Source organism: Ruditapes philippinarum, unplaced genomic scaffold (genome assembly GCF_026571515.1).
Source record: "Ruditapes philippinarum isolate M1 unplaced genomic scaffold, ASM2657151v2 ctg3003_1_1_1_1, whole genome shotgun sequence".
Lineage (NCBI taxonomy): Eukaryota > Metazoa > Mollusca > Bivalvia > Venerida > Veneridae > Ruditapes > Ruditapes philippinarum.
In genome coordinates, this window is record NW_026854415.1 from 114432 (window position 1) to 141551 (window position 27120).

Below are 27120 nucleotides of genomic sequence, written 5' to 3' on the forward strand. Positions count from 1 at the left end.
GATAATTCAAAAACCAGGCAAAATAGAGTTATGGTTCTTTGACACTGCACTCCCCCTTGATGCCCTCTACCACTGTATGAAGTTTCAACAAATTATCTCCAAGGGTTTTCAAGTTATGTTCCGGACAAAGTTCAAGTTCAAAGTATTAAAATAAACAAAGGGCAATAACTCCAAAATTAGGACAAAAAGAGTTATTGTTCTTATGCACTGCACATCTATGCATTGAGATCTATTCACCTACAAAGTTTCATGTTGATATCTCTTATAGTTTTAGAGTTATGCCCCGGACAAGATTTTTCTATAAGGGGAGATAATTCAAAAACCAGGCAAAATAGAGTTATGGTTCTTTGACACTGCACCCCCCCCCTCAATGCCCTCTACCACTGTATGAAGTTTCAACAAATTATCTCCAAGGGTTTTCAAGTTATGTTCCGGACAAAGTTCAAAGTATTAAAATTAACAAAGGGCAATAACTCCAAAATTAGGATGAAAAGAGTTATTGTTCTTATGCACTGCACATCTACCCATTGAGATCTATTCACCTACAAAGTTTCATGTTGATATCTCTTATAATTTTAGAGTTATGCCCCGGACAAGATTTTTCTATAAGGGGAGATAATTCAAAAACCGGGCAAAATAGAGTTATGGTTCTTTGACACTGCACTCCCCCTCGATGCCCTCTACCACTGTATGAAGTTTCAACAAATTATCTCCAAGGGTTTTCAAGTTATGCTCCGGACAAGACAACGGACGGACAGACGGACGGACGGACAGACGGACAGACGGACAAGGCGCCGACTATATGCTCCCCCGAAATTTTTCGGGGAGCATAAAAAAAAAGTTAGAATGAACGCCGTGTGTTCCTTCACTTTATTGAGAAATAGGAGAGAGGCAACGGGTATTATACCTGTCTGTACATTTCCGTAATAGAAGATCGTAAATACTCAGAGAGGGGCGGGGCGTCATGCATGACTTAAAATCGTTTAACTTTGTGAATCTACTTTTTTCATTTTAAACATGTTACTGTGTAAACGTACTGTAAACGTACTGTTGTAGTTCTCTACGACTGGAAACACGTTTTATTTAATTATATTTTCTGTATTCGAGTTTTACATTTCATTTGTATTTTTCAGGTACAGATAGATATCTACAAGTGCGTAAACATGCTTATGTATTATATACAATGGAAGATACGAACTTGTAAAATTGTTGCTGTTCTCCATGTTAGGTCAGTTGTTATAATTAACATGTAAACTTGTTATTTAAAAGCGGATGCCTTCAATTAAAAGATTGGATTAAGAGGCATATCATTTGCTGTGCACAAATACAATCAAAATGCTAGACATACATGTTCTTATTATGCCACCGCAGCATCTGCGATGCGGTGGCATATAGCGATTCACCTGTGTGTGTGTGTGTGTGTGTTTGTTTGTGTGTGTGTGTTATATATAGATTATATAGTGAACTTAAAAAATCTTCTTGTGAAAAACCACTAGTCCAATTTCAACCAAACTTGGCAGGATTGATCCTTGGGTGAAGGGCTTCCAAAGTTGTTCAAAGAATTTCATTCCATGCAGAAATCTGGTTGCCATGGCAACCAAAAGGAATTATAAGACTAAATTTAAAAAATCTTCTCGGAAATACCCAAAAGGCCTAGAGCTTAGATATTTTGCATAAGGCATTGTCTGGTAGACCTCTACCAAGATTGTTCAAATTATAGCCCTGGGAGCAAAATCGGCCCCGCCCCGGGGGTCATTAATTTTCACTATATGTAGATATAGTAAAAACTTAAAGTACCTTCTTGTAAAGACCCAAAAAGCATAGAGCTTAGATATTTTGCATAAGGCATTGTCTGGTAGACCCTTACCAAGATTGTTCAAATTATAGCCCTGGGGTCAAAATTGGCCCCGCCCCGGGGGTCATTGATTTTCACTATATGTACATATAGTAAAAACTTAAAATACCTTCTTGTAAAGACCCAAAAGGCATAGAGCTTAGATATTTTGCATAAGGCATTGTCTGGTAGACCTCTACCCAGATTGTTCAAATAAAGCCCTGGGGTCAAAAAAGGCTCGCCCCGGGGGTCATTGGTTTTCCTTATACACTGTATGTATATAGTAAAAACTTAAAAAAAATTTCTTCTAGCAATTGACAAATGCTAGAGGTTAGATATTTTGCATGAAACATTGTGAAGTGAATTTCTAGCAAGATTGTTCAAATTATAACCCTGGGGTCAAAATTGCCCCGCCCTGGGGGTCATTGATTTTCAATATATACATATAGTAAAAAATCAAAAAATCTTATTGTCTGAAGGTACAAGGCTTAGAGCTTTAATATTTGTTAAATGATATCATCTATAGGTACGCTACCAAAGTTGTTCAAATTTTTCCCCTAGTGTCAAAATTGGCCCTGCCCGGGGCAGTGATTCTCATTATGTCCACATAGTAAAAACAGAAAATAAAACAAATTTTCTGAATGGGAGAAAGCTACAGCTTAGATATTTGACTTGAAATGTTGTTTGGTGGACTGTATCAAGATTGTTTTGAATTAAACCCTTGGGTCCAAAATTTTGACTTGCCCAATGGGACAGTGACCTACTTTATTGTCCTTTGATGTACAGCAATGAAATTGTGACCATGTGCACAGTTTTAGTTGTAAAATTGAACTTTGATATCAGGTGACCTAGATTTTGATGATGTGACCTACTTTCTTGTCCTTTGATGTACAGCTATGAAATTTGAACCATGTGCACAGATTAAGATGTAAAGTGAACTTTGATTTCAGCTGACCTAGATTTTGACAAAGTGTCTTACTGTGTTGTCCTTTGATGTAGTCATGAAATTTAGACCTTCACCACCAAATTCACTAGACTCGAGTGCATTGATATATTCCTACTCTGATCTTTTATTGAGTTAACAACAGATTTAACCACTAATCTGATAATAAGAATAAGATTAGTCAGGGATCTATGCATTATGACAATCTTCAAAATTGTATAGAAACAAAAAAAATATGTTCCTACACTACTATTTAGTGTTGTATTAATGCGGTGGCATAGCATTTTTCTCAAATGCAATTTTGTTTTCAAAAGTAGTTTTCAAAAGGCACACATTACATGCCTGGAATTTTGGCAACGATCGCCCTCCATACCCTAGGGGCATAACTCTGCCAAAAATCATCGAAGCATGACCAAATTCAAACTTGATCATTCGCATTCCTTTGACGTATCCATATGTCAAATTTGAGTTGAATGTGTAATACTTTTGGGGAGACAATGAACGGAAACTGAAAATTTCATCAAGGGGCATAACTCTGTTAAACAAGAGCCACCGCCAGGCGGTATGGAGGGCGATCGTTGCCAAAATTCCAGACATGTAATGTGTGCCTTTTGAAAACTACTTTTGAAAAAAAAGAACATGTATGTCTAGCATTTTTGATTGTATTTGTGCCCCTAGGGCCCTTGATCAACCAAAATAGTATGTTTTTTCCTCCTAACAGAGGTAAAAATTCCCCCTTAAAACATATAAAGTGTTAAAGAAAAAATGAAAAGTAATGTTGTTTTTGAAAATTAAAATCCATCTATTTGACGGCTATTTTGTAAGCGGAATATCGTACAGTACATGTCTGCACGTTTCCGTTTGTATTTTCCCCGAAAATCTACCGTCACATATTGGCCTTCCATCCTGTAAAAATGCTAAAATTTCAACAGAAATATGCAGAAAAAATCACAATTCCCATCAACAATTCGATTTCAAATTGTTTATTCATGAAATCATTTTTTTTTGTCTTCAAAATGTTACATCAACCACGGTTTACAAATTTTGCCGTAAATTACAAACTTGTAACTTTTGTTTTCATGATACTTTATGAAATAACTGATGGTAAACGATCTTATAATAAACAATCAATTTAATTTTATATGATTTACATCAGCAACAACTCGAATTGGGGATGTGTAAACAGAAAACAAACAAATTTTCATTTGTCACATATTTTCGTGATGCCGATTTTTACAATTGTTTTACAAAGTCAAGAAAAGGAAGCTTTGTCGTTACCTATTTGGGATTTAAAAAAAATATGCAAGTAAATAAAAAACAGCTTATATTTAAAAAAGCTTATTTGATATTTGATCATAAAAGAAAAGAGGAAAATTCCCCCATACACTAAAATTCCCCCTGCTGAGGGTAGCGACCAACTCCCCCCAAATTGGATTGAGGGCCCTGCATGGCCCCTTTCACTTTGAAAATAATATGAAATTTTCAGTTTCCGTTTATAATCTCCTCAACTTTATCACACATTCTACTCAAATTTGACATATGGATACGTCAAAGGAATGCACGGGTCAAGTTTGAATTTGGTCATGATTTGATGATTTTTGGCAGAGCTATGCCCCTTTCACTTTGAAAATAATATGAAATTTTCAGTTTCCATTTATTATCTCCCCAACTATATTATGCATTCTACTCAAATTTGACATATGGATACGTCAAAGGAATGCACAGGTCAAGTTTAAATTTGGTCATGCTTTGGTGATTTTTGGCAGAGTTATGCCCCTTTCACTTTGAAAATAATATGAAATTTTCAGTTTCAGATCATTATCTCCCCAAAAGTATTACACATTCTACTCAAATTTGACATATGGATACGCCACGTCAAAGGAATGTGCAGGTCAAGTTCGAATTTGGTCATGGTTCAATGATTTTTGGCAGAGTAATGCTTCTTTCAATATAAAAATAATATGTAATTTTCAGTTTCGTTCTTTATCTCCCGAGGGGTATTTTACATTCAACTCAAATTTGACATTTGGATACGTCCAAGGAATGTGCAGGTCAAGTTCGAATTTGGTCATGGTTTGATGATTTTCGGCAGAGTTATGCCCCTTTCACTTTGAAAATAATATGAAATTTTCAGTTTCCGTTCATTATCTCCCCAACGGTATTACACATTCAACTCAAATTTGACATATGGATACGTCAAAGGAATGCGCAGGTCAAGTTCGAATTTGGTCATGGTTTGATGATTTTTGGCAGAGTTATGCCCCTTTCACTTTGAAAAAAAAGGAAATTTTCAGTTTCCGTTCATTATCTCCCCAACAGTTGTACATATTCAACTCAAATTTAATATATGGATATGTCATAAGAATACACTGGTCAAGTTCGATTTTGGTCATTGTTTGATGACAGCTGACAAAGGAACTTGAACTTTGAAAAAAATCAGAAATTTTAGTTTTGTTCATTATCTCCCCAATGGTTGTACACATTCAACTGAAATTTGACATATACATACATCTTAGGAATAGCAGTTCAAGTTCAAAGTGTGTCGTCTTTAAATGATTTTGGACAAAGTTATCTCTCTTGAATGTTGGAAAATTTTGAATTTTTAGTTTCAGCACTCATACTTTTGTAGAAATGTATGTAGTCATTATTTTGGCTACAAATATGCAATTTTCAATTTCACTGAAGAGTTTCAGCACCTTTAACTTTGTATAAAAATGGTTTGTGTTTACATTGAATAGTTTTAAGTGCTTAAAAAAATAGCTTGTGCAAACAAATTTGGAACTAAATATTGTATACATAACATCTGAAATTCTAGTTTTCAACAGAATATGACGTCACTACAGTTTCAGCAGATGACCTTCACTTGTCAGAACATGAAGTTATCAGTTTAACTGGTAAATATGGGGTAAAATAAAGAAGTATTTTCAACACACGCCCAGCTTTCGATTTTCCTATCATTGACAGAAATTTATTTGAAATGAAAATATTTCTAACAGCTTCTATCCAAATTCAAAAACTTTCACTTTAATGGTGGAAACAGTATTTGGTGGCGTTCATTGTGTATTAGAGAACAACATTTTCTGATTACACGGGAATGGGCAAGGATGTGGTACCCGTGGGGAGAACTATAGAATGTTCAATGATCACTGTCATGTAGGGATGCTCTATTGATGTATTTTGATGCCATATTTCTCATGTAAATGTGCTAGGTCCTTTATCATCAGCGCAGACATCAATTCAACAGGCAGCTTGCAACATTTTTATATCACCAATTAAAGCATAGGTTTTACCTTGTCTATCCCTCTGTTCTGCTATCATGTTGTGACAAAACAAGTATTTGACATTGTCTTTCCCACTGTTCTGCTATCATGTTGTCTGATTGTGGTCTGACAAAACAAGTATTTGACCTTGTCTATCCCACTGTTCTGGTATCATGTGACAAAACAAGTATTTGACATTGTCTATCCCACTGTTCTGCTATCATGTTGTCTGATTGTGGTCTGACAAAACAAGTGTTTGTTCTTGTTTAACCCACTGTTCTGCTATCATGTTGTCTGTTTGTGGTCTGACAAAACAAGTTAAATGTGGGAGAATCCATGCCCTATGCTAATTCTTTTTAACTTTGCTGTGTTTGGCAACCTTTCAAATTTAAGGCGATTTCATTTTTATGCACACGATGGTTGGCATATTAAAATCACACTGTCTGTCTGTCAATCAATCTGAGGGTCCCACCTACACAACATTCGTGTCCTCACTGTAACTTTGTCATGCATGGAAGGATTTTGTAATAACTTGGCACAAGTTTCTACCATGTCATGATAATGTGTCGCGTCTAAAACCCATGTCCCTACTTATAGTTTGAAGGTTCGCATTCTCACAATTAAAGTTTAAAGGTACACATTTGTGTCCAGACTTTGTCATGCATGGAAGGTTTTAAATAACCTAGCATATATGTGTAACAAAGCATTCCCTGAGTCAAAATGCTCTAAATGAATTAAATTCGTCAAGGTCAAGGTCACACATATAGTTTGAAGGTTCTCATTCTCACAAGGAAAGTTTGAAAGTACACATTCGTGTCTAGACTGTAACTTTATTATGCACTGAAGGATTTTAAGATAACTTAAAATACATGTATTTGGAAGGAACATACCTCAAATGGTACATTTTTGGGAGTCATGAGGTCAAAGTCACTTGGCGTGGCGGCGTGGCCGAGTGGTTAACGCGTCGGACTAGTAATCTAAGGATTGCTGACCGCGTGGGTTCAAACCCTGTCAGGGGCAAGCCGTTGTTTCCTTGAGCAAGAAACTTTACATTCATTGCTTAGTACTGGTTGGTTCCAGGAACGGATTAGAGAGTGTTTCAATAAGCTTATAGCTTCCAACACAATCGAACTAAAATAAATTTGTATAAACCAAAGTCACTTGGGCTAACAACAGAATTTTTACACTTTTTCTTATACAGCCTTTGTGTGTGTTTTTACCAATGTCTCATATTTAGAAGAAAACAGGTGGTCCTTTAAGTTTAGGGTCACTGGGTTCAAGTCCAGGTCTGGCATTTATATACATATTTTAGAATTTTTTGTTGGTAAGTTGAATATTTGCCAACCTCATCACATGCCTAAGATTTAGCTTATATTTTCCCATTAAAAGAACATGACTCTGTCAAGTTATATAACTGAGAAGTGATAATTCTAGAAATTCCTTACAATGCGTCCAACGACCTTTGCTATTTGTATCATTCCAGATTTAAAAAACGTGCAGGTATTAAGGTTATCTAAAATAAAACCACATCAAGATGTTTACATTTTAATAAGGTTATTTTGACAAAGTCCAAAAGACCTGACAGACCTTTGATTACATCAAAGAGGCATGCTGACAATCACCAGCCCAATATAATTAGGTCGTTTACCATGCAACAAATCTTGTTGTTTTTTTTACATTGTCGCTTGAGATATGAAACAGCTGGTAATGTTCACATATTTAGAATGGATAGATATGTTTTTTGTGTGAAAAACATTTTCGTTTGATATTTCACCATTGTAGGCGGTCCATCGATTCGCTCTCGTGCAAAAGGGACGCTCTGTTTTGCTAATGCTGAGAAATCATGGGCGGTTACCAAACACATGCGATTTAATGTTTTCGGCAAATGGGGATGAGTCTTGCACCTGTATGATTGTCATTAATTTAATTATTCAACTGAAGAAATTGAAAAATTATTCAACTGATGAAATTAAACTAATCAAACAGTACATAGAAGTCACTAACTGTGATATTTTGGATTATAAACTACCAGATTTGAATGTGTGGCATGCACACAGTTTGAAACTCACAGTGCATCTTTTTAGCTCACCTGTCACAAAGTGACAGGGTGAGCTTTTGTGATTGCTTTTCGTCCGGCGTCCGTCCGTCCGTCGTCCGTCCCTCGTCCGTCTGTAAACTTTTACTTTAAATGACATCTCCTCATAAACCACTAAGCCAATTTCATCCAAACTTCACAGGAATGTTCCTTTGGTGGTCACCTTTAAAAATTGTTCAAAGAATTTAATTCCATGCAGAACTCTGGTTGCCATGGCAACCGAAAGAAAAAACTTTAAATATCTTCTTTTAAAAAACCATAAGAGCTAGAGCTTAGATATTTGGCATGAAACATCTTCTAGTGAGTGTCTACCAAGTTTGTTGAAATAAAAGCCCTGGGGTCAAAATTGGCCCCGCCCCAGGGGGTCATTGATTTTCCCTATATGCATATAGTAAAAACTTAAAAAATCTTCTTTTAAAGAACCCAAAGAGCTAGAGCTAAGATATTTAGCATGAAACATGTTCTAATGGGTGTCTACCAAGTTTGTTCAAATAAAAGCCCTGGGGTCAAAATTGGCCCCGCCCCGGGGGGTCATTGATTTTCCCTAAATGCATATTGTAAAAACTTAGAAAATCTTCTCTTAAAGAACTCAAAGAGCTATGGCTAAGATATTGAGCATCAAACATGTTCTAATAGGTGTCTGCCAAGTTTGTTCAAATAAAAGCCCCGGGGTCAAAATTGGCCCCGCCCCAGGGGGTCATTGATTTTCCCTATATGCATATAGTAAAAACTAAAAATATCTTCTTTTAAAAAACCATAAGAGCTAGAGCTTAGATATTTGGCATGAAACATCTTCTAGTGAGTGTCTACCAAGTTTGTTGAAATAAAAGCCCTGGGGTCAAAATTGGCCCCGCCCCAGGGGGTCATTGATTTTCCCGATATGCATATAGTAAAAACTTAAAAAATCTTCTTTTAAAGAACCCAAAGAGTTAGAGCTAAGATATTTAGCATGAAACATGTTCTAATAAGTGTCTACCAAGTTTGTTCAAATAAAAGCCCTGGGGTCAAAATTGGCCCCGCCCCCGGGGGGTCATTGATTTTCCCTATATGCATATAGTAAAAACTTAAAAAATCTTCTTTTAAAGAACTCAAAGAGCTATGGCTAAGATATTGAGCATCAAACATGTTCTAATAGGTGTCTACCAAGTTTGTTCAAATAAAAGACCTGGGGTCAAAATTGGCCCCGCCCCGGGGGTCATTGATTTTCTTACTATGTGTATAGCAAAAACTTAAAATCTTCTTTGAAAAAACCCAAATAGCTAGAGTTTAGCTATATACAGGTGAGCGACCTCAGGGCCATCATGGCCCTCTTGTTCATTTTTTATGCATATTTTACGCAGGTACATCTAGATTAATCACTGATTGAGTTTACAATTTTTTGGGCAATTTTTCTATCCATAATAGAGTGAATGGGTAAACCTTTTTTGAATAATTATTACTGACAAGAATCTGTGCCAGGGGCATTTGTGTTTAACAAACATGTTTTTGTAGCGGCGTCGTCTCTGGAAGGAGCTGTTATTATTAACAGTTAATGTCATGTTGTGTTAATTAGTTTTATTTTGATTCGTAAAAATCAAGTAAACAAATATGTTGTTATATTTGAAATTAATAACTTTATGTAAAAAGCATGTGCATTGTGATATTATTTTCAGGAAATTGCAGGCTCAGTTTAACAGCTTGCCCCTTTATTGGCAATACTAAAACCCGGATTTCGAATATCGTTGTGGTCTACATTGATTTATATATTTTCAAAACTTTCCTACAAGAAGAACGTTCACCTGCAAATAAGTATAAGGATAGGTAATGGAACTGTTGTAAACGATTATCCTATTGATTTTATCCATATTACGTTTATCTATTGCACAGAATGATTGTTTCTTTACAAAGTGTACCAGTATCCGGATGTTGAAAGCTATCAGATTTTCTGCAATTACTGCTGTCACATGGCCATCTAACTTTTTATGAATACTTTACCATTACTTTGCATGGCTTAATAAAACTGAGCCTGCAACATTTCATAATTTTGCTGTTAAGGGTGTTCTTTTGGGTTTCAGGTTTTCTCTTCTTTAAAGGGAAATAACTCATGTTTACTAAATTATTTGTTCTTTTCTATCTATCTTAGGTATTACTTATACTCAACATCACTAATTCCGCATCATCACTTATTTCACGATAACGGCATATTTTCACGTTACCAGTTTTTAAATTGGTCAGAATTGGCATATTTTATTCATACACCTATGCAACAAAGTTTTTGTATTTTAAATCTCTAGATTTTTTACATAAAACAGAACAACATTTTACAAATTTCTGCGAAAAGCAATAATAGTACATTAAATTTGTGCGTATGTCTGAAACAATTATCATTTTCTAAATGTTCTTGTTAGTTTGAAAAATAAATTTTGAGTTACAAAGTCAGGATAATTTTAATATTTAAAATCAAGCAAAGTAACATGTATAAATATTAACTGAAACAAGAAAAAACTGAAATGTAATACCATTACCGCGATTTAAATGATGACATACTGTTTTCAAAATGGCCGACATATGGTCTACGTTTGGTCCATTAAAATTGACTTTGACTGAATATATTGTTGTTTTCTTGTGGCATTAAGCAGAAAGTACCTATATGTTATAGATTATGACAATTTTTGTACCATAAGTTTCATTTGTTGTTTTCTTTCTGGTTTCAAAGCGTTAAGTACCGTGAACTAAGAGGAGCACAGTATACTATTTTTGTTGTATAAAATTTACCAGTTGTAAGGTCATCAAAAGTATAGAGGCCCTGAGGAGTGAATATTGATCGATTTTTTTTACTGGCTTTATATACCTTAGACTGGATTCTATCCTGGATTGACGGGTTTTCGATACAACAAGACATTTTTGGCAATTTTCTTTAGTTTGTTCAGTTAGTACAAACCTGCAGGTATTCTGCTACAGGAATCTTCTAATCAATATGTGAAACTAATTATTATTTTCTATGTGTTTGTATATATATATTGTTAATAAAATAACCTTTAATTGGTAAAAATGAAAGGTAGAAAATTAAAGATTATAATGCATATAGGTGCTCATGTCTATATATATATATTGAAACAGAGAAAGGATAACATACTTAAGTTATCAATTTTAAACACTTGATATATATGCAGTTAGTTATATAGTAAAGTCTAATGGAAGGTTAAATTAAAGAGGGACAGTATGTGTTACTGTAAGAGATATGCATTTAATGTTTAGACACTCACACAACTCAATCTTTATTATATGATATAGACTATTTGAGTTTTTTTTTACTTTTATACTATACATTTTAGTTTTCTTTCTACAAGATTTATATAAATTCCATCCAATTACCAATGTTAATAGGATGTTATATTTATTTTTAATAGAAATTGGGAATTATTAATGTAATGTGCATACATGTATATCTTAGTATATGGATATAATGTGACTTATAATATTTCTGTATTTAAAGGCTTACTATGGAACGCCATAGCTGCCTTATATTTACTCTTATCAAGCCGTGATGTCCTTTGGATAAATGATGATGTCGTTTCTATAGATGGTGCTATGGTTTTGATAGATGGTGATGTTATTTTCATATATGGTGATGACGTTCAGATAGATGGTGATGTAATTTAGATATATGGTGCAGTCATGTTAAAAGACAGTGCTGTTGATTTGATAAATGGTTATCTCGTTTTGTAAGATGGTGCTGTGGTTTTTATAGAAGGTGCTGCTATTTTGAAAAATGGTTATGTCGTTTTGTTAGATGGTGCTGTCGATTTGATAAATGGTTAGGTCCTTCTTTTAGTTGATGCTATGGTTGTTATAGATGGTGCTGTAATTTTTATAAATGGTTATGTCGTTTTGTTAGATGGTGCTGTGGTTGTTATAGATGGTGCTGTTATTTTGATAAATGGTTATGTCGTTTTGTTAGATGGTGCTGTGGTTGTTATAGATGGTGCTGTAATTTTGATAAATGGTTATGTCGATTTGATAAATGGTTAGGTCGTTCTTTTAGTTGATGCTATGGTTGTTATAGATGGTGCTGTAATTTTGATAAATAGTTATGTCGTTTTGTATGATGGTGCTGTGGATTTGACAAATGGTTAGGTCGTTCTTTTAGTTGATGCAATGGTTGTTATAGATGGTGCAGTAATTTTGATAAATGGTTATGTCGTTTTGTAAGATGGTCCTGTGGTATTTATATATGGTACTGTAATTTTGATAAATGGTTATGTCGTTTTGTTAGATGGTGCTGTAATTTTGATAAATGATTATGTCGATTTGTTAGATGGTGCTGTAATTTTGATAAATGGTTATGTCGTTTCAATAGACCGTGCTATGGATTTGATAAATGGTGAGGTGGTTTTAATCAATAGTTCTGTGTTTTTGATAAATGGTAATGTCGTTTTGAAATGTTGTTATGCCGTTTGGTATATGGTTATACTGTTTTGGTATACGGTGTTGTCATTTTATACATGGTGCTGTGATTTTTGTACATGGTGATGTCTTTCTGAACTGTGGAGATGGTCATTTACTTATTTCTGAGAAAAAATATGGCGAAACCTCCTTTAACCCTTTACCTCATATAGACGTGTTTTGACGGCTTGTAGACCCCCTCCCCTTTTTGAGGCATTAAACAGTGAAAAAATGCCCTATTTAGGCCCTAGACACTGTTTTTCGTTTGAGAAATGTTGTTAAAAAAGTGACAATTTTTTCGGCGCCGCCCCCATCAAAATGGTTCATCAAGGGGATGTGCCCTCTTCTGTTGTTGTATTTTTTTTGGGGGTGGGGGGTGACAGGCTAAAATAGCCTCAGGTCGATCGTAAGGTAACGTGTAACCAACGCTGAAAAGCCTTTTGCTCCATCTCAATCCATTGAGAAGTTGCAGCACTTTGAACTCAGTTTGTTTTGATGGAAAGAAAAAACAATGCAAAATAGTGATTTTTGGCAATTTTGAGACGTTCCCCTGTTGCCAATGTTACAGGAAATTTAAGACACAGGCTATTGTCCAGTCAACACTTGTGCCAATTTTCATCAGTATCAAAGCATTTTTCATAGTTCCATAGCAGTTGAACTTGTAACAGGAGGCTTTTCAATGAAAACGGCCATTTTTCACAATATGCTCATGAAGGAAAGAGTTAAATGTTTTTCTCTGAGATTGATAAATTAAAATTAAAATTGAAATGTTTAACTGATGAAAACAATGGAAGCAATTTTGAAAAAACCGTTAACTTGTGGACATTTTTTGAATATGAAAAGATCATGCCTGATTTTGTCTGCAAGTTATCTATGCAGGAAATGAAATACTTTAGAATAAATAACAGCCAAGATATGATGAAACTCAGATTAGAGTGTATAAAAGTTGGCGAAAAACACAGGTCTCCATAATTTAAAATAACCGATCAAAATGTTCCAGTAAACAAACAGGTCATCTATAAATAGATCATCATCATCGTAATAAAAAATCAAAGCACAGAAGGCGCTGAATTTGTTTGGGTCTCAGAATGTAAGAAAGGTGCAGGTTGTGAGATTATATGTATAGTGCCACCAATGCTTTCCAGCGTTTTAATTGTAGTAAATTGGCTATAAGACTAATTGCAACACTGATATTCAATCCAATGTTTATTTGACTTTAACAATTTGAAAAAAAATGAGTTACCTTTACTGGGATTTGAACTCCAGACCTCTCGCTTCCTAAGCGAGCCCGAAAACCCTTCAGCCACGGTGAATTTATATGTGAACGGGCTGAAGAAAACCATATTATTCTAAATTAGGGCTTGTAACGACTTTAACTGTTGTTTAACACAGATGTAAATAATCCTGGAGCTTACTATAAGCATTTATATTTATACAGAATCAAAGGGCTGCAAGTTCTGTGGTATTTTCTGATCTTTGCAATCTAAATCGTACTGTATATCTGTATGCATTTTCCTGTATAGGTTTATTTTTATGTATTATAATTCATTTTGCAAGGCACCAGAGTTTGATACATACGGAATTCTGCATAACTAGAGTTGCATCAAAAAATCATTTATGTTCATTTTTTACAACAGTCACACTTTATTCTTGCATATCATGGCTACTTCCTTAACAAAAACACTTAAAAAAGAATTTAACAAAAAAAAAAGTTTCCTCGACTGGAATTCGAACTCGAGACCTCTCACTCACTAAGCGTGCGCGTTACCACTGTACCACGGAGAAGTTATACACAGAATGTCTGAATAATATCAAGTCATTCTAAATTTAGAACTTCCATTGCATTTCGGGTTTGTAATCCTTATTAATTTCGAGGTATTTTGTTCAGGGTAAACCTGTTGTTTAAAATTGAAGTAAATATTTTAGCGAAAATCCTCTCGCCCAAATAGTCCGACATGTAGAATCTATATATTCCACTACTCGGTTTGTGAGGTATTCGGTAATAAATGGTATTTTCATTGATAAAATCATATTCATCCGCGTAATTTGTGATTGTGCATTTATTGACAATTCTATAAGCCAACGCTATTGTTTAACTTTAAATGCGTTGTAATTTGTTGGATACTTGTAACAAAATAAAATATTTCTTTCTTTTAAATCGCTAGTTTTAAGCTGTTTTGAGAACTACTTGTTGTTAGGTTTGTCGTAAACTTCTGTGTCAGAGATTGAATGTCCGCTTTGTATTTAGTTATTTTTGATCAGAAAATACAATAAAACAATATTAGAAATCTTCGACCATTCGGGAATTACTTTGCTTGAAAATTGATGCGCCTGTCTTTGACCATCTTTACGCAGTGATCTCCCCTGAATTTTTCGGCTTTAGTGTACATACAAAAGGGAAGTAACCGCTTCAAAAAAGTGGACTACTTTCGGCATTTGCAATTAACAACATTAGACTCTGAAATTTCGCTACCATTATTTGTTTGGTCTAACGACCCAAACAAATAATAACAGAACCATACATCAAAATTATAAATTGACCACACCAGATACCAAAGTGACTCTACCATATAAAAACAACATCACCATTTATCATTACTGCAGCACCATGTATCAAAACCACAGTGCCATATACATAATTACATCACCATTTTTCAAAACCACAGCACCATTTACTTAAACTACAGCACCATCTGTCAAAACGACATCACCATTTATCAAAACCACAGCACCACTTATTAAATCCACAACACCATTTATTCAATCTACAGCACCATCTGTCAAAACGACATCACCAGTTATCAAAACCACAGCACCACTTATTAAATCCACAACACCATTTATTCAAACTACAGCACCATCTGTCAAAACGACATAACCATTTATCAAAACCACAGCACCACTTATTAAATCCACAACACCATTTATTCAAACTACAGCACCATCTGTCAAAACGACATAACCATTTATAAAAACCACAGCACCACTTATTAAATCCACATCACCATTTATTTTAACTACAGCACCATCTTTCAAAATGACATAACCATTTATCAAAACCACAACACCATTTATTAAATCCACAGCACCATTTATTTTAACTACAGCACCATCTTTCAAAACGACATAACCTTTTATCAAAACCACAGCACCATTTATTAAATCCACAGCACCATCTGTCAAAATGACATAACCATTTATCAAAACCACAACACCATTTATTAAATCCACATCACCATTTATTTTAACTACAGCACCGTCTTTCAAAAAGACATAACCATTTTTAAAAACCACAGGACCATTTATTTAACCTACAGGACCATCTATCACAACGACATCACCATTTATTAAAACCACATAACCATTTATCAGAACCACAGCACTATCTGTCAAAAGGACATGACCACTTTAGAAGTGTTTATATAAGGCAGCTATGGCGTTCCATAGCTTACAGTTATGATGGATGTGACTTGCAATTGAATTTATAAATGATAATACATGTATCAATTAGTCTACAGGTTATAGATGTTTATATAGTGTTAGCTGGTTAATAATAGTATCTATAATAGTGTTTATACATTATAGTTTTCTTTCTACTAGATTTTGAATTCCATCCATTAGTACCAATGTTAATGTTAGGATTTCATATTTATTTAATAGAAATTGGGAATTATTTATGTTATGTGCATACATGTATATCTTAGTATATTGATATGATGAGACTTATAATATTTCTGTATTTAAAGAGTTACAGTTATTACATTATTATTAAAGGGATAAGACTTTCATTTAAAGTTATAAATGATAATACATGTATTGATTGAAAATGTCATCAAACTTGGATCAAGCAATATAATCTCAAAAAATCATTTTCTGATTCTTTTTTTTCTAACATGTGCATACTGTAGTTTGAGGACAGCTTCTGTCTTATCTATTGTAATGGAGGGACACCTGTCTCAACTTCCAGGTCTCCAGAGTCAACCCGACAACAGACTTTTCATAGAGTAGATTGCTACTTGCCCTTGAATAAATTTGTGCACTAAATTTTATAGTGGGTGATTTGTGCCACATGAAAACCAACAAAGTACAAAAAGTACAGACGGACAGACAGACAGACGGACAGTGCACAACTAGGCTTGGTACTGATCATTCCTGTAAAGTTTGGATAAAATTGCACCAGTAGTTTATGAGAAGTAGTCCGGAAAAGCTTTTGTGTATCTGGCAACACACAGAAAAAAACACCTTTTTATCAAAGGGCCATAACTTGGGCAAAAATCATTCAACCGTAAAACCCGTGCAATATGCGCAAGGACTTGAGCTACAGATCAATCCTGTAAAGTTTCATTGAAATTGCATTAGTGGTATAAGAGAAGTAGTCTGGACAAACATTAAAAATAAAAATTATTAAAGGGCCATAACTCTGACAAAAATCATTGAACCGGAACATGCTGACAATATGCACAACTAGACTTGGTACTGATCATTCCTGTAAAGTTTGGATGAAATTGCACCAGTAGTTTATGAGGAGTAGTCCAGACAAGCTTTTGTGTATCTGGCAACACACAGAAAAAAACACCTTTTTATCAAAGGGCCATAATTTGGCCAAAAATCATTCAACCGGAAAACCCCTGCAATATGCGCAAGGACTTGAGCTACAGATCAATCCTGTAAAGTTTCATTGAAATTGCATTAGTGGTATAAGAGAAGTAGTCCGGACAAACTTTAAAAATAAAAATTATTAAAGGGCCATAACTCTGACAAAAATCATTGAACCAGAAAATGCTGACAATATGCATAACTAGACTTGGTACTGATCATTCCTGTAAAGTTTGGATGAAATTGCACCAGTAGTTTATGAGGAGTAGTCCGGACAAGTTTTGTGACGGACGGCCGGACAGACAGACGGACAAACAGACGACGGAGAAGTGATTCCTATATGTCGCCACTACTCCGTAGAGGCGACACAAAAATGATTATACAATATATAAATTGTGATTTTGATTAAGACTATGAGTATGTAAGATTTTTTTCTTATTTCTTTAATTAAGAATTAATCTAACTGTTAATTTAAAAAAGAATTAATCTACCTGTTAATTTAAAGATCTAAAAGTATCTGTCATGGTTTAGAACTCACCCTGGATGAACAAGTTTTGTCACGTGACCACAAATGCAAACGCCGATTTTAACATTTCAGCAATAACGGACCCGATTTCAGGTAATTATTTGAAGATATCTTTTTTTCTACTGCATCCACAAAATTATGACCTAGACCTTAGGACCCGGCGTTAATTGAGCTTTTATTTTATGTATGTAGTAATTGCGAGACTAAGGTGTCTTTTTAGAACACTTCAACACAAATTTTCTTTTTGCAAGGCAAACGCCGATAGGTTTTACCTTTTCTAATCTTTTTTGTTCACTGGAAACCCATGTAGAGGGAAAATAATAGAAGATAATTATGTCTTTAATAAGTAATTTTCGTACCTAACTTATTTATAATTTCATTTGCAAGGTTATATTCGATATAAACCCATGTTTTCCACTTATTGTCGATTTTGCAAACGTCGTTTGATCATGTAAAACGTGCAAACGTAGGTTGGTCATTTGAAATATATGCAAGCGCCCGTTTTTGAATGCTGAACTATATTTGTCTCATTTCCAGAGTTCTTCATCATATGAAACAATTTCATTGCAAACTGATTCTAATAACTCCATTCTGGCCACAACGCCCATGGTTTCCAGATTTATTGATTCTGTCGGTAGCTCAACCGTTATGTCTTCTATTGGTTACAAGCCTGTTACAACAACCAAAATCTCAGATATGTCATCCAAATCCAGGTGTTCTGAAACTGACTGCATGGTTGCTATCGACAGACAGTTTAGAGAAAAAGGTTTTTTCAAAACTTCTTACAGCCAGCTGGAGAACTGGTACTCCAGTAAATTAAAACAATTTATGATATGGTGTGGTCAAAAGAATATTGATTCCTTCACAGCATCCTTAAATACTTGTGCTGAGTTTTTATCAGATCTGTACAATAAAGGTTTACAGGTTACTGCTCTATTTTATCTGCAGTTTTACCTCCAGTAGATAACACTCCTATTGGTCAACATCCTGTGTGTTATCAGATTTTTAAAAGTATTCAATTGAAGAACTCCTGTAACAAAGTTGTTGCCTGAATGGGATTTGGCTCAAGTTCTCAGTACGCTACAAACATTTCCTTTTGAACCTTTGAGAAAAACATCAATTTAATTTTTAACATATAAAGTTGTTTTTCTTACAGCTATCACGACATTCAGGAGAGCCAGCGACCTTCAAGCGTTAACATTAGGAGGAGCTATTTCTGTGAAGGCAGATGGGGAAACTTTTGTCAGACAAGGTTTGACTAAACAGGATAGACCTGGTCATTCATCAGCAAAAATTTTTGTACCAGCTTTTAAGACCATCCAAGAAGAACACTTGCTATCTATCTTAAAAGAACTGAATCCTTCAGACGTAAAGATGAAACAAGTTTATTTCTGACAATAAATGTACCTCATTCTAAAACTTTTTCACAAACTTTGGCTTCATATATTCTTAAAACTATTCAAGAGGCTTATGAAGATAAACATAAAAGTGAAACAGCACATTCTACAAGAGCTTTAGGTCCCAATTCTCAACGCTGCAGATTGGTTAAAAGAAAACACCTTCGTTAAATTTTATTTGAAACAAGTAACTCCAAGTGATCTCACTGTGTAGTTTAACGTCGCTGTATAGTTCAACCTAAGAAGATTGAAGTGGGATATACAGAAGTTTTATGAAAGTTTGTTATTCAAGAAGAAGAATGTTTTAAAATGAAAAAAGAAGGAGAAAAGAGAGAAGTCTTTTGTTCAGAGAATTGTAATATTTGCAACTTGACTTAAAAAACCACCGGTTTATAAGAATCTTACACCGGCTGCCGGTACAGACCCGAATATCTGTCAAGTTTCCGCTAAACAGTTACCCCAGAGCTAGATTTTCCCGTCTGTACCAACAGCCGGTGTTTGATTTTTTTTCTTGCATATTACATGTACAGAAATTATGAAAACTGATATATATATTACTTACTTTATTCTTATAGTAGCGTATGAACATACAACTTCATTCATAAAGGAATCAAAGCACTGAATGTACTGATGGGGAGGCTATGAGAGAATGTTTCAGACTTATAGTTTCTTTTCTTTTTGCTTAAAATATGCTACCAAAATAAAAAGATATGCACATTGCGCTATTTATCCTTACTGTTGTGTTCAACCATTCATATATATGGTTAATGTGGTTGACTATTCATTTTGTTAATATTCCAGAACATTTCATTGAGGTCTACATTCGGACTGTTAATCATGCAAATTTTGAAAAACCTAAACTGTCAATAATAAATGACATACCAGCAAGTATGACGACTGTTCATTATCAGATAACAATAACATTTTACAACTGACGGTTCCTTATCAAAATATTCTAGGATTGTTCATTATAAATATACTTTATGTCATTTTAATATTATTGAATGATAATAACAAACTGCAAGTGATGCAACATTTTTATTGAACATAAAAATTATACACGTTTAGATGTACCATAATTGAGATCAATAAGATACTGTCTTGTGATGAGTATTAATATTCATGCTCTACGGACAGAAGGTTGTCTTCTCCAGAAGCAAATCTCGAATAAAATCACGTTTCAGAAAATTATTCCCATTTCATTACTGACGGCGTCGGATAATATTAAAGCTAAATATTTCTTGAAAAAATACATATCTGCAAAGCTTATTCAAAACTGAATCAACCTAAGTGAAAATTGATCAGGAAGTTATATCTTCTTTTTTTACCACCAACACTCAACCAACTTCTGGTAGTTAATTGTATTTTTTAAACCTCACTATATTGAAATATATACTGCGGAAAATCTGTTGTTAACAGGGTGTGCGGTTATTACGTAGGGTTTTCCCTGTCGACTATTTCCCGCAAATAGATGAGAACATCGAAGCCGTCAGTGCTATGAATGGTGTTTATAAATGGCGTGTTTTGGAAGTTTTTGTTGAAACTTCTCCAAATCCCTCAAGAGGCGTGCACGTCGCGAAGAAGGCACACGGAAGGTCATAGTCAAGTCATCATAAGTACCAGAGTTGATTGGTTGACCTGTCGTGACTTACTCTGGAGGTTTGGCGCTAATAGATGCCGTTTTTGTTGTCGTCAGTCAGAAACTTGATGCCTTGACGGTATTGTCGTCTCCTTTACCACCAAAGAACGAAGAATGGGCTTCCAGGAAGAATCTGCTTGAAAAAGACGTCCCAGATGCTATAATCTCGAACATATGGTTATTCCGGCGCCGAGTATAAATAAACTTAAAACACACACACTTTTGTTGAAAACAAAACAAAAAAACAACAACACATTTTCTGTAGTAATTTTTCTAGTGTTGTAAAATGAATAAGAAATTCCTCTTAGCCGCCGATTATTTTTAGAACACAAACATAAAAGTTCTTTTTTTTTATTTTTCAAATAAACATTAATCACTTCAGCGCGCGCAAATATCGTTTTCAAATTAAAGTTTCGTAAGATATGTTAATGACTTCCCGATGCTCGACTGTAAGTAATTTGTATATGTATGCGGTTTTTTTTTTAATTAAAGCTTCTTATTCTATAATATTTTTTATGCATCTCATAATCTGTATTGAAAATTTGAATTTTATTACACGTGGACTATCAAATTATGACAATGTATGATGTATGCCCTAGAATTGAATAAACTTTCTAATTGCACAATACGGGGTCATACTGATCTTTGCGTCTTTCTCTGAAATAATTATTTCCTTGTTAAAACATATTTGACCACATATTTAGAACTGTCAATTAACTGTTCACTTTACTTCCGATTTTTGTTGTACGGAAACACATGTTTCTATTTGTGTTTTCCAATCAATTCGAATCTATAATCAGTTTAATGGGATCACCACCGGGTAAACGACTACTAGGTACTTTGGTCATGTTTTTTACCCCAAATATTTGAATGTTTCTATTGGGATTAAAATGAGCATAGTTAACTAAACAACTGGTTGTATAAATCCCTGACCTGTCTTATTCTAATTATGAGATTAGTGAATATATAAGGCTTTCACTACAAAATATTCCTAAACAAAAGAGCACATGTTTAAATTTATTCCTATACAAATAAAAGGTCAGAGTAGGGATCTCTCAATTGCCAAAGATACCTTTATGTTAAAAGTTTGATTAATGAATTATGTAAGATGAAAATATAAGTATTGCTTTTTTTATTTTGCTAATGTAAAATGTAATATTGTGCTGGCATTTTGTCGGAGGGTCCTTATATATATAGGGGTTTTGTAGTTAAAAAGTTTTTTTTCGGCGATAATGGTTCAAGAATATAATGTTTTCAAACTATATGTTCATCACCATCAGTGAATTTTTAGTTAAATGTATGCAAAATATTTACTAACAGCTATATGATATAGCGGTTTATGAGCGTTTTCCGCGTACAGCCTCCTGGGGTGTACTAATAAGTTAGTTTTCCTTAGTTATCACGCAAGCATGATCCATGTCTCTGATGTAAGCGACAGTTTACAATTATTTGTCGTTAAAAATATTAAGGACTATTAATGGTTTATAACAACAAAAGAACATGCATGATATTGAGAATACGGTGTTGCAACGTTCTAGTTAATGACCCGTCATAAACAGTTGGTCGCTGCGTAGTAATTGGAAAATTGTTATCAAAAATAATAAAGAATATTTGCCACTAAATTAAAGCATTTACTTATAAATTTTCATTTATGCTTTTTGTTAAAAAAAATATTGATAAAGTTATTATTTTGAAGGGTTTTCATACCAGAACTATTTATTACAGACGTACGTATGCCTAAACCTGATTACCGCGGCAGTATGACGTCACGGAGTAGTGATTTAAACAAAAATCAAGAATTTTTCAGAGAATTATTATCTTTACAAATTGCAGATATGAAATTAAAGAATGAAAATATTTTCATATTGTAAATGTCTGTGATGAGTGATGAGTCAGCTTAGAAACAATCAAGGTACTATTTTTTGACCTGATTACCGCGGCAGTAAGATTTGACAGACAGTTATTAACATTGGGTCGGCATAGCCTCCCCAAAAATGACGTCATCCTAAGAACGCGATTCATTCATAAAAAGGCGCACGTCAATGACGTCATTTCAAGCACGCAACTTGTCTTACATGGGGGTGTAAGACAGAGTTTTCCAGCACCGGTGTAAACGGTAGATAATCCTGTCTGAGATGCAAGAAATATATATATTTAATATATTCAACCGGCGTTTGCATATTTTACATGTTCAAACGATGTTTGCAAATTAGACAATACGGGGAATAACATGGGATTATGTCAAATATAACTTGCTAATGGAATTACAAATGAGTTAGGGACGAAAATGGCATTTAAAAAGACATATCCTCTATTATTTTACCTCAACATGTTTTTCCAGTGAAAAAATTGATTGGAAAAAGTAAAACCTATCGGCGTTTGCTTTGCGAAAAGAACATTTGTGTCGAAGTGTTCTAAAAAACTACTAAAGTCTAGTAATGACTACTCACATGAAATAAAAGCTTAATTTACGCTGGGTCCTACGGTCTATATCTTATTTTTGTGCTCGCAGTGGAAAAAAAGATATCTGCAAAATATTTGTCCGTATTTGCTGAAATTTTAAATCGGCGTTTGCATTTGTGGTCACGTGACAAAACTTGTTTATCCAGGGTAAAACTGTTCACTAATTAGGGGAGAAAATGTGTAAGGGGCTAGATAGCTCAATCGCTACAGCCGCGGTACATTATTCTGTGGGTCATAGGTTCGAGTTCTGGTCAAGCTGAAAGTTTTTCTCATCCTGTGACTGCATATAACCCCGAGTTTAATTCACTATGCTCTATAAACATCAGGAAATTCAAGGACACAAATCAATATAGTGGGGGAATATGTTGTGGTTTAGAACTGTTTCATTATTAAAGAGAAAATGTGTAGCTGGCTGAATAGCTAAGTTGGTCTTCTGACAGTCATGGGTTCGAGTCATGGTCAGGCAGTTTCAGTCAGGGTTTAGAAGTGGTTTTTCAACTGACACATGTTTGATTCATTTAACAGATTGTATTAAATTTGAAATGGACAAAGGCAGTATTGCATGATACTTTTAGATCTACAAAAGGCATTTAACAGTTGATTACACTATATTGCACATGAAGAAGTTCTTCTTCTTTTTCTTCTTCATGAAACTTCAAGAATCTGCCATAGGTAATGACATTTTTATTATCTCTGATAGACAGCAGCTGGTGGGTGTGGCTGGTGCTCATTCTACTACTGCTCAGAATACAATTTACCTATGTTGTCCCCCTGAGGTTCATTTTATGCCCTCTTTTATGTCTAATATATGTCAATGACATGTCTGCAACCCTTAGAGCAATAACCTTTTATTATATGCTGATGACTCAGGTATCCTTGTATCTGGTAAAATAAATCTGAAGAAATTCTCTCTTATGGCATGAGTCTTATAAGATTGGTTAATTGACTATAAATTGTCTTTGCATCTTGGAGTCTAGTCTTTTTGGTTTAAGTTTCAACTTAAACTGGGCCTAGCCTCCAGGTCACATGTAATGGTACCGCTATAAAGTACACATCTTTTGTTAAGTATTTAGGTGAAAAACTTGATCAAGTTTTTTTGGCGTCGCCTTTGATGCTTTGAATCAATGCTTTTCTTGTTATACTTTGAAAAAGCTTTGAAAAGAAAAACACAAGTTAACAAAGTTTTTATCAAATTTCAGCGGAACTGAGATTTACTGTAAAACTTGGTAGCAAGGACTTTGTTAGAATTAATCACGATGTTGATATACCATGCTGTGCTGAAGGTTATGAAAATATCACATGGTACAAGGAAGTCAATGGAAATTGGCAGCCTGTCCCATCAGAATCAGAAGTACTGCATGATGGACAGGTACTCCAGTTTCTTGATATTCAAGACACTGATGCTGCAACATACAGATGCTATGTTGTTGGACAATCAAAAGTTATCTATCATGATACACAAATAGTTGTTGAAGGTAAGAACTCTCTCTTTGAATGTTTTTTATTTATTACTTTAAAAAGATTTTGATATTTACATAATCTTGTACAATATAAACCCTGTACCACCCATTATGAGCACTGATAAAAACTTCTCATTTTTGTGCTCCCCACTATAGGTTCCGCATTTAGATTTGGCCTTGTCTGTTGATTTGTTGTTGTGTGCGTTCTCCTGTTGTCGCATGTAGCCCTAAAATTGCTTGAGGTAGAGTTAACAATATTAACAGAAATGTTGATCAGCATGTGAAGCTGTGCACCTGGGGATTTGCTGGTTGATAAATACAGTTTTGTCACAGTTTTTGCCATTGGCTTAGTAAAAATTGGCATTTTAATACGCCTGTTTGCAAAATGGATTGTATTATAGTTTCCCCCCTGGCGGACAGGCTGGTGGCTGGGCCACATCCAATTTTTGTCCTGAGCACATCTCCAACACGCATTGAGGAAACTTCATAGAAATGTTCACCAGTATGAGAAGCTGTGTTGCATACATGAATCAGTTCTATAGATCAAAGGTCAAGGTCACACTTATAGATCATTGAAAAAAAATGCTTGACAAGAGCAAAACTTCTAAATCTCATAGAGGGATTTAAATATAACTAGGCACAAATGTTCACCATTGTGAGTGGAATGTCATGTGCAAAATTAAGGTCCCTGCGGCCAAGGTCAAGGTCATATATAGGGGTCAAAGAAAGATAAAAATATGAAAATGTGTATTTGGACCATTTAGTCATCATTTATCGAGGGATTGATACATAAATGGTCATTATCATGACTAGGGGTATGAAACATTTAATTTATGTTAATATATGCAAGGTCAAGGTCACTAAAGGTGATAACAGATAAAGATTTTGTCCAGAGCATATCTTTTACACATATGGAGGGATTCTAATGAAACTTTATAGAAACGTTCACCACTATGAGAAGCAGTGTCATGTGTTGAACCATGTCTCTAGGTCAAAGGCCAAGGTCACACTAAGGGTCATTGAAAAACGCATGCATAGAGGGATTTCAATATAACTTGGCACAAATGTTCAACATTGTGAGGTGAAGTGTCACATGCAAAATTTATGTCCCTGCAGCCAAGGTCAAGGACACACTTAGAGGTCAAGTTCAAATAAGATATGAAAATGTGTATTTTGGATCATTTTGTTATCATTTATAGAGGGATTGAACACAAATGATCATTATCATGACTATACGTGTGAAACATGTATGTAAGGTTTTTATATATATGCAAAGTGAAGGTCACTAAAGATGATTAAAATATAGAGATACAAGAAAAACAATAAAAGTGGAACAAACAATCAACACAGGATAAGTTTTAAGGTTTATTTAATGATGATAACCGACGTTTCGACTCTCACGAGTCTTCATCAGGGTTATAAAATATAGAGATGTTCAACCCTTTGACAAGCACTGTCATGTGCATGAACTAGAAATCTTTTGGTCAAAAGTCAAGGTCACACTTAGAGATCATTTAAAGAGGCTTTTCGGAGCAAAACTTTAGAAGGATTTAAAATATAACTTGGCACAAATGTTCACCATTGTGAGATTAGGATTTAAAAATATAACTTGGCACAAATGTTCACCATTGTGAGGCTGTGTAGCTTGCAAAATTAAGGTCCCTGCGGCCAAGGACAAGTTCAACATAGGGGTTAAAATTTAGGTCAATAATTTAGGTTAGTATATGCCAGGTCAAGGTCACTAAAGATGATAGTCAAGATCACTAAAGATGATAAATTAGAGATTTGGTTCAGAGCATATCTCCTACATGGAGGAATTCTAATGGAACTTCATACAAATGTTCACCACTATAAGAAGCAGTGTAACGTGCATGAACCAGGCCTGCAGGTAAAAGGTTGAGATCACTCTTATAGTTCATTGAAAAATGCTTGTTTGGAGTCGAACTTCTACATTCACTGGGGATTTTAATGTAACCTGGCACCAATGTTCACCATTACAAGGCTTATTGCACAGTAAGGCTCCCACGTTTACTTCTTTTGATAAACGTTGACACGATTTTACCAAAAACTGAAAATGATACTGTTTAAACGGTGGTGTTTTTTCTAAGTAGTATACATTAACCCTGAATTCAAGTTGCTAAATGATTACTTACTTTCTATTTTTAATACATAATAATCATGGTTTGTTACAAGGGAGTCAGCACAAATTTTCTACACTGTATTCCTGTTTCACTCTTTTTGAAAGATCAACTTTACCAAAAAAGTTCTTTGTCACAAAGCATTTATTGCACGGTGATTCTGCGTGAAGGTTGTGAAATGCCCTTATTCTGTTTTTATGCTCCCAGAAAAATTTCGGGGGAGCATATAGTCGGCGCCTTGTCCGTCTGTCCGTACGTCGTTCAAACCCAGAGGAACTTGTGTGACTTGGAGAAACAATGGGTAACAGTGATCCTATTCATTCCGTTTTTACTTGTGTGTCTTT

General features: G+C 34.6%; 1 protein-coding gene across 1 annotated transcript in view; it reads left to right on the forward strand.

Annotated features, from left to right (window-relative positions):
* The window catches only part of LOC132740063 (uncharacterized), a 44521-nt gene extending 19777 nt beyond the window's left edge, over positions 1–24744 (forward strand). Inside the window, exon 3 of the mRNA XM_060727918.1 lies at positions 24378–24744. Coding sequence (XP_060583901.1) covers positions 24378–24706 — 329 coding nt within the window. The 3' untranslated portion in view covers positions 24707–24744. The remainder of the gene's footprint in view (positions 1–24377) is intronic.
* The last annotated feature ends 2376 nt before the right edge of the window (positions 24745–27120 follow it).